Source organism: Mus caroli, chromosome 7 (assembly GCF_900094665.2).
Source record: "Mus caroli chromosome 7, CAROLI_EIJ_v1.1, whole genome shotgun sequence".
NCBI lineage: Eukaryota > Metazoa > Chordata > Mammalia > Rodentia > Muridae > Mus > Mus caroli.
In genome coordinates this window covers 123,519,007-123,528,363 of record NC_034576.1, presented here as the reverse complement: position 1 = coordinate 123,528,363, position 9,357 = coordinate 123,519,007, and the positions used below count along the sequence as shown (strand labels likewise).

The 9,357-nt window shown below is 49.5% G+C and overlaps 1 protein-coding gene across 3 annotated transcripts in view; it reads right to left on the bottom strand.

The window, feature by feature from the left end:
* The window catches only part of Hs3st2 (heparan sulfate-glucosamine 3-sulfotransferase 2), a 109,452-nt gene extending 100,915 nt beyond the window's left edge, over positions 1-8,537 (bottom strand). For 2 of the 3 annotated variants that reach the window (XR_003837115.1, XM_021168626.2), the window contains exon 1: positions 7,162-8,081. Coding sequence is in view for 2 of the 3 variants with exons in the window: in XM_021168626.2 (XP_021024285.1) it covers positions 7,162-7,646 (485 nt within the window). In the remaining variant the exon portion in view is untranslated. Of the gene's footprint in view, positions 1-7,161; positions 8,082-8,465 lie in introns of those variants that run through there. The other variant, XM_029479195.1, reaches the window with a different exon arrangement.
* Between the last annotated feature and the right edge of the window lie 820 nt (positions 8,538-9,357).

The following is a 9,357-nucleotide window of genomic DNA, read 5'->3' as shown; positions in this document are numbered from 1 at the left end:
TTCCCCAGGAAGAGCATACCAATTTGTTATCCAATATCAAATGGTGGGCCATGAAAACATGCATAAGATTAATATTATACAGACTGACTAGTTTATATTTATGCAATATACATACATATATGGGTATATACATGTGTGAATGCAAAAACAAATAATGAAAGAGGAGTCCAGGACCTTGAAAGAAAGCAAGGGGTACACATGAGTGTCTGGAGGGAGAAAGAAGAGTGGGAAATGATATAATTATAGTATAATCTCAAAAAATAAAAGAAATACTTTTTTAAAGATATTGGGTTCTGTGGAAGGTGTTAGGTCCCTGGCATGTGTCCTTGAAGAGAATAGTAGGAATCTAGACCCTTTTGCTCTGTCTCCTGTGTTCCCAGCCATGAGGTTAGGGCTTCTGCTTAGCATGATATACTGCCTTGGCACATACTATAAGAATGGAGCATTGGTGAGCTGAAACCTTAAAAACTATGAGCCCAAATAATCATTTTCCTTTCTAAGGTTGCTTGTCTCTGGTATTTTGTTACAGTAATCAAAGCTTAACATAAGGAATTCATTGCCACCTGATATTTCAACACGTACAGTGTGCTGCACATATGTCAGGTTAAATATATGTCTCCTCAAACATTTATCGGTTCCTTTTAGTGGAACATTCAGAATTCTCCTAGGATTTTATTTTAATTGTGTCGTGCATTGGTGTTATCTTTATTCCACTTTACGATGCACTAGCTCACCAGAACCTTGTGCTCCTGTCTGTAACTTAGTGCTCATTGATCAAGCCTCTTTCTCCTACACTTGGCTCAGTCTTGGCTAAACATCCTTGCAGTTTTCACTGAAACACAAATATTAAGAAATTACAATAGAGGTTGTACCCTGTAATGACTGAAGTCTAGAAAATGCTGGAGCCAACCCTCCAAAATGGGAGCACTGCCATGGATTGGGAAATAGTAGAGGACATCCCTCCAGACTCCATCTAGAGCAGAGATGGGAGCTGAGCAAAAACCATTGTCAGCCTCTGGCTGGAAGTTTGAGAAGACACAACAGCTAATGCATACATAGGAACCCTATGATGCCAAAGCTCCCACGACCAAACCACCACATCTGGCCATGTCTCCTGGGAGAATGCGCTCACGCAGAGCCCTCATCTCCCCAGCCTGTCCCATTATCCCACAGAGAAAGCTCTGGGGAGTAGAGCATTGGACCAACAGCCCAGCTGTGTAGCCTGACAGGCAGCAATTACCTCTGAAATGCTAAGTTATTTCCACTCACTGGTGGCTTTTACCCACCTTGTCAAACTGCTCATGGACTACAAAGCTCTCCAGCCCATCAGTGCAGCCCATTAGGAGAAAAGAGTGGCAGCAGAGCCAGCCCACAGCAGCCTGGCACTGAGCCTGGCCAATGGTGGGCGTTTGACAAATAAATGGATTAATCCACCTCAGAGTTAGCTCTGGGGGAAACGGTGGGTGCCGCAGACTTAGTTTGGCTGCATGACCTTTTAGACCCCTCTGGCCTGACTCACAGCCTGTGAGTGTCTGCTTATCTTCCTCCTTCTTCCTTGCCCACTGGCTGTGAGCCATCACACAGAGAGCTGGCCTCCCCTCCAAGTCCTCCAGCAGATCCGGATCAATAGGGAGCCGTGTGCTTCCGCCCCTCCACACCCACTCTGTCACTCAATCATTCAGAAATGATTCATGGAGGGCTAACCAAGGGAAGAACGCTATTCAACACTGCTGAACACAGAATGCAGAGAACATTAACAATACCTCAGGAAATGGCACCTATTGGCATCGACTGTGCACCAGAATGAATAGGGGATCTTGGGATGTTCCTCCCAATCTGTGTAAGCAAGTGCTTCTTTACAGCTGCCCCTGGAGAACATCACAGCAGCTCATCCCTGGTGGGCATCTGCCCCACCCCCTCCCTAGTGGTAAAATAGATGCTTTCAGGGAGATGGCATGGGTAACACTTGAGATTTCAAAATGAGTACAGCTTCCAACAGAGACATCCCCCAACCCTGCCTCCACCCCCACTCCAACCCATCCCCACTACTGGATACAGAGATTCCATGTTGGGTATTTTCCATCTAGTCGGTGGTTCTTTGGAAGGTTGATAGACTTCAGGGTGACTGAGGATGCCATACTCTCAAGGCAAAAGACAGCCAAGGTGGAAACAGTATTTCATGGAAGCCAGGACATCAATCACTCATTGTAAGACATTGTAAGACATTCTAATCTCAGAAAATTAAAACAAAAACAGAAACAAAACAGCTATGCTTCTTACCTTCTCTAGTGAGTGTTTTGTTTTGTTTTTCTATTTAAACACCATAAACACTATTAACGATGTGTATTTGGTAAAAATTTCAGGGCCTATCAGGGTCTTCTTCACAACCTTAAGAAAAGCTCTCTGGGAGAAATCTCATTCTTCATTCCCAGATCATCCAGTCCCTTGAAGCTCCAAAGGGAAGTGAGACTAGCTCTGCCCCCCAAACCTTCCCTGAGTACCAACAGCTCTTCTGGCCCATTCAGTGACTGAGAACGGTACACAAGCTGTAACTAATATACCTCCAGGGTGCTGTGAGGATGACAGATGCAGGATTTCCGGACTCAATGGCTTCATTTCATCCGAATATGTCACACTCCCCTGGAACCATGCAAAAATACTCCTTATAAAGGTGTGTCTGCAAAGATGCTGTGCAGGAGACCACACATGTGGGGGAAGGATTACAGATCACCAGTACACACAGTGAGCATAGCTTGGTCTGTTTTGTGTGTGGTTCAGTTTGTTATGAGATGGCAAAGCCTTCTGTGTTCCCTTCTTCATGCAGAAGGCCCCTGTCTCCTGCCTGTGGGCTTCCTCCTAAGGCTTGCTGTGCCAGAGTTTGGCTTTGCTGTTACATATGAGTCACTGATTTACATGAGCTTGATAATGTGATGGATTTCATCCTGTGCTTTTCCCTCTCTGTCTTACTTAGAGCATTACCTCTGGGGCAAATCCTGTTTCTGCTTGTCTTACACGGTCCTAAGAACACCCCGACACTGAGCGAGAAAGTAAACAGAGATAAGAGATGGCGTCTAAAATTTATAACAAGTTCATCTATCAACATTTGGACACCAGTGTAGAGTCAATTATCATGTATTAACTTTCCCCAGTTGGCATTTTAATGCATTTAGCAAAGATTCCCTTCCTCTCCATATGTATGCCCTGCCAACCCTTAAGGCTAACAGAATTGAGATACTTGAAACAGAACTCACCTTTCTCTTGAACCCTAAAGACTCCTGGACACGATACCATTTATATTGCTCTAAAAATGACAAACATTTCAAATAGGCTGGCTCAGAGGCAAACTTTTGTAAAACAACAGTATTGTATGTGAAATCTTAGGTATGTTGCATGTTTCCACATATGGTGCCCTACATGGTTCTCATATGATGTAAAAGACCAGGTCAGGCATTGTTCTCATTTTTAAAGGTGGATACTCAGAAATATGAGGTGAAATTCTATCAATGCAAAGTTAAGAAACAGAAGATGGAAGAAGAGGGAAGAGGAAGAAGCAAGGGTGGGAGAGTGGCGGGGGAGAATACAGAAAGGAAGTAAGAAAAGGAAACATTGGCCTGAGGAGGTGGCTTGGTTTGTAAAGAGCTTGCAGTGGACACAAGTATGAGTGTCCTCAGCTCAGGTCCCAGAACTCACATAAAACCCAAAACCCAGTAGCAAGCACCTATAATCTCTTTGCTGAAGAGGCATTTTCCTGGAGCTTGCTGGTCATTCTCCCTAGTGGAATCATTGAGTTTCAGGTTCAGAGAGAGACCCTGTTTCAAAAAGCAAGAAGAACAACTCAACTTCTACCTTCAGTTACATGTGCTCACACATATACATGCACCCACAGATACACACACACACACACACGTAAAAAAGGGGAAGTGTAAAATTATTTCTTTAGCGATGCATTCTTTGGCCACATTTGGCAGTGGCAGCAGGTAGTGAGTGCTCTAACAGTTGTGCTAGCAGTAGTAATAACGGCTATAACAAGAGTGTTGGCAGCAGAACAGCAGCAATTGTGGCACAGTAGTAACACCATTGGCTTATCTTTATATACCAAAGTCCCCCCCCAATGGTACTTTCATATGCAATGTTCCATACATTCTTCAAACCCGAGACAATTATTATTGGCTTCATTCTCGTGAGAAAGCAGCTGAGACTCAAGGTGATCATCTTTTTTTCCAAATCACACAACATCTAAAGATGTCATCTCTGGTCTTTGACACAGTGGGATGACACTCATCAACTTCATATCTCGTCTTCTTTACTTCCAAGAAGCTAGTGGCCCCCACCCGTCTCCCCCATGGATCCATATGCTTGCATCTGGGAGGAAATTTGAAGAGAGGAACTCAGGCCAGACACACAGGTGAGGTGTGATCACGGAGGAGTCTCAGAGGGATTCCTCTGCAGAGAGCTGGGTTCTCCGGGGTGATTTGGCTTGGTGATTCCCAAGAAGGGATTAGGATCCAGAAACAAAGAAGACAAGGGCTCTGTGGGCTTGTCCCCTTTTGCTGATGGTGTCTCTCTGGTTGTATCAAGTCTGCCATCATGGAGGAGATGTATCACCTGTCGCTTGATGATTGGTGATCCTTATTTTCCCATTGTCTATCTGCACTTAGACCATCTGGCCTAAGAAGTGCTTCAGGGCTTCAAGATGGGCAGAGTATCATGGACTTCACTGCATTCATGGGCTCCACCCTGGGAAACCGAGGCCACAACAGTGGACAGAAGGCTGGCTCTTTGAACACAGAGTGTAAAGAATCTTAGGAATCCCCATTGATTCTGCAATGACTGCATGCTACTCAAGTGATGATAAAGGATAAAACAGAGAGAAGCAGTGCCCCAGTAGGGGAGTATATTATGTTTTGAGGAAACAGCAATCCTTGTGTGAAATACTGACTTTGGAGGGTACTGGTTGGCCGTCCCCCACCCCCATCAAAAGCACAAACCACACAGTCCTTTCCTGGGTGCTGTAGACTTCCCAGCCTTCCTGGGAAACTGATAGGTATCATAGTTATGACCAGACCTCCAGGCTAATCTTTCCTTTAGAACTATCAAGAAACAAAGGGTAGAGGGGGAGGGGAGAGAGAAAGAAGTGGAGCTGTCAGTGTGCTTCATGTTAAATAAAACCTACCAAGATTCAGCTGAGAATTTTAGCAGAATCCAAATGTGCTAGGAAAGAAAAAAAAAAAGGCATGGCTCCCATCTCCAAGGTTCACAGCTAAGCTGGCTTAGAATCACACATGCCAAGGTTAAAAATAAAAAGCAGTCATCCCTGAATGACACAGGCTCCAGAAAGGAAGCCTGAGGTATGCTGTTTAGTGGAGGAGGGAGAAGGAGCGGGGAGGAAGAGCCTGGGCTCAACATAGAGGTGTTTATGGGAGGGAGCATCACCTAAAAGCTAGATGCTCAGAATTTTGCTATTTTGCACTTAAAAAAGCACTTCACCGTGGGAAAAGGCTTCATAACAATCTTCATATTTTCCATCGAGGAAACCCTGGCACACAATGAGTGTGGCTGAGGGCGACCTCGAGCAGGGCACTGGTGTTGGATGTTTCTGCAGCTCATACCCTGGGGTCTGGTTCAAAGAGTTTTTGCACATAACTAGATGGCACACCTCTGGGTCACAGTCCAGAAAAGCATAGTGGGCCATCAGCATTGGCATGAAGCCTCACCTGACTGTGTGCCAGCAGTTCCTTGCTTGGCTCTACTACAAACTATGTGTCTGTCTCTTAGGGACAGCATACGTCCCATCCCTTGCTCCTAACAGTCATAGCTATACTGGCCAGGGCTAGCTGAGAAAGGTGACAAGGCATTCCTGTGGATCCCCCTTTCTTTGGAAATCCAGAACTCTCTGTTATGACTCCATCGGGTCATTTTTCCAAAGAAATTATTCTTTATCCAGTATGCTTATGACTCTAATGAGTAAAGGGTCTCCTTTTATATGAAAAATAAAAGAAATAGCCTCAGCAACTCTGGCAGCCACCATGGCATCCCTCCAGAACTGAACTGCCTAGAATGTCTTTAGGTAGATTCCGTGACAGACAGATTCTGTGACATCTCTGAGGCTCACACTATACTCTAGCCCCAGAGGTGCCTTGACTCAGTCCCTCTGTGCACCTATCCTGCAATTCTGCACAACACAAGGTGTGAAGGCCAATGGACACCAGAGGCACTGAAGAGTGAAGGCTGCACTGGAGAATGAAGCCTCACTGTAGGTCCAGACACCGCCCCCCCCCCAGGAGGGAGGGACTCTAGCTGGCAGAAGTCCAAGGGAAGAGTGGGCATTCTAAGCATGTCTGACTACTCCTAGGATCCTACTTAGTCTTCACCTGAAGTGCCCACCTATCTTCCAAATCCCTTCTGTTGGCTACTATTTTAAAAGCACCTCTAACGGTCATTTTTACATCTTTCAAACACTTTGAAAAAGACTGGACAGACAAACAGGGCAGGAACTATTTTCCAGCCCCTTGTAATTGATGGTGAAAGAAATGCTGGAAGAGTTTGAGGAACTTGCTTAATGTAAGTGTCAGAGACAGGACCAAAATCGGAGGCTCTTTCCTACACTCCAACCCCACCAGCTCAGGACTAGAGAACTGCTGGAGGAGTGAGCCTCAGAACATAGCAAACATTTGCAGCAGAGCCTGGCATTCTCCTCATTGCAAGAACTCAGGACACACTCTCATATTGCCCTAAGAATGGGTACCTACCGAGGCAGAAATCACCACAGAGGGCCTTTGTGGTGGTTTCCCTTTCTCAACTACAGGTGCCACACAGGCCAGGGAAGATCAGCTTAGGGGTAGGAGTAGAGAGCCTTTTGCCTTAGGCAACCAGCTCCAACCGCCCTAAAAACTGGACAAAGAATGCAGCCCTCCAGCCAGCACCTAGTTTTGACTGGAAATGTCCCCTACCTTTCAGAGACCCCAGGGACAAGAGGGAATACTCTTTCCCTTTGCGCTTCAAAGAGCGTCAGTCATGAAGAGCCAGTCTTCCGGGAAGTTCTGGGTGGACCCTCTACAGTAGTGACCCCACAATCCACTTGCCGGTTTAAGACAGGCAAGGAATTACTCTAAGGATGGAGCGAACCCAAAGCTCAGAGTGGAGCTGTCGTGACCCTCTTACCTGTACCAGTCCAGTCCTCGTCCGTAGTTCCTGTCGAAGAAGTGGGGCTCAGTGCCCAAGGCCCGCACGTCCGGGTGCACGCGGATAAACTCCAGCACCGCCCGAGTTCCCCCTTTCTTGACGCCCACAATGAGGGCTTGGGGCAGCCGTTTGGTGCCTGGCTTCGGGGAGCCAGAGTGATTGGATCCGGAGAGGCGCGGTGCTGGAGCGGCAGCGGCGGGCGCGCTGGGAGCGCTGGGCTCACTGGGCGTCGGCCCCGGGGGATCACACGGGCGGGACTTCGCCAGAAGTTTCTGGCCGCTTGCGCTGGGGCCGCGGAGGCAGCGCGGCGCGCCGAGCAGGCGGCTCTGGCCCAGACCGTCGCAGCAGCACAGGAAGCTGTAACACAGGTAAGTGCAGGACAAGGACAGTGTGAAGGCGAAGAGCAGCCTGCGCGCTCTCCGCGGCTGAGGTGGCCCCGCGCGGCCCAGGACCCTATAGGCCATAGCTCCATGGACCCGCACCGGGGGTCATGGTTTCCGAGGTGGCACCTGCGGCGGAGCTGCTGCGTGGCTCTGCGATTGCCTAGAGGGCTCTCGTGGCGCTGTCCCCGCTGTGCGCGTTGGGCGTAAGGGATATCATCTCCTCTGGGGGCAGCTGGCCTGGGCGAGCACCGTGCCCGGGGGTCCCGGGTACGGTGGCTCCTCGGGGACCAGGTGGCTGCATTGCCAGCATCTCCCGGTACTAAGCGATGAGGGCTCCGGACAGCCGGGCGGCTCCCCGCACTCTTCGACTCTCACGCGCGTCGGGTTCGGAGCGCGCCCAGCGCCCGAAGCCCCATTCCGGATGCTCCGAGCGCCTTTCTGGGGACGCTCTGTGGCCGCGCGGCAGTGCCGGCGGGAGGATGCGCGGACCGGACGGTGGCGCTGGCGCCGGCCGCGTTCTGGCTCCTCGGGAAATGCCGAGTGGAGCGCGCTACCGGCTCTATTTAAGGAGTCGCCTGACGTCAGCCGCGCGGGTCCCCCGAGCCCGCGCCGCACCCGGGGACCTGGCCCGCCCCTTGCACCCTGACTCTCTTATTCCTCTCAGGTACAACACCTCCCCAGGTTCTCCCCATGAGGACTGCTCCCTATGGAGCCTTGACCAGCTTGGGGAGGTGAAGGGAGGGTGGGCAGGTACGTCCAGTACTCCTGCGGGAGATTAGACACCCCCATCACTCCGGCCTCTGGACACCTGAGTCGAGATTACGCCAACACCCACCCTAGGCATAGACCCGGGTGCTGATGCAAGCACCCAACCCTGATACTCGGTTCCACTACACTTACCCACACATGCACCACACATACACTAGCACAGGAACAAGCTCACTCTAATCCGGACACTCCTCAACACCCCACAGAGGGTGGAGAGAAGAATACACCTAACCCGAAGATAGGAACACAACAAGGACACACCCCATCCCCAGCCATCTAGCCGAACCAATACACACAGCCTGGAATCTGGCATCGTGCAGTGTGCGCACACGCATGGGACCTGGGCGCACAGTGCAAAAATGGATGGGTGGAGGAACGAAGCGAGAGTGAGATTCCGTGACTAGTTACCGAGCCCCCTAGCACCCGCATGCTGACTCACACCCAGGCGACTCACTCTGTCTCGCACCCATGGAGCACAAACCTCTATCCAATTTGCACACCACCTCATCACACACACACCCCGACCCCCACCCCCCACCCCCACCCCTTACTGGGCCTGGAAATCAAGCTAGCCCCAGAGCCTCAGACTTATTCATCTCTTGGAGGCCGCCCCCTAGCGGTGGCCTGCTCCCCAGGGAGCTGTCCAGGGTACCAGACGCTATATAAGGCATGTAACTGGTTTCCTCACAGTGACAAAGCAGGAGGAAATAAAGGACAGAACACTTCTACATCTAATGATTGCCAAGAGGTTGTCTTTAGAACAGCTCCCAGTGACCAACCGTAGCTGGTTAGAACCCTGCATTCCAGATGGGATTTACATCCCCTACCTGGACCAGTGTTCCCAAAGAGAAGACCCTCACAAGATGGCTGTATGACCCCACCACCCCAGTCAGCTTCCGTTAGGCTGATGATGACTTCAGGACAAGGTCTGTGTATTCTTGCTCAAACTGGGAAATATGCTCTGTTTCTAAACCAAGCCCATCCCTAGAAAACTTAGATCAAGCTCTCTACTGTAGGGGCTATT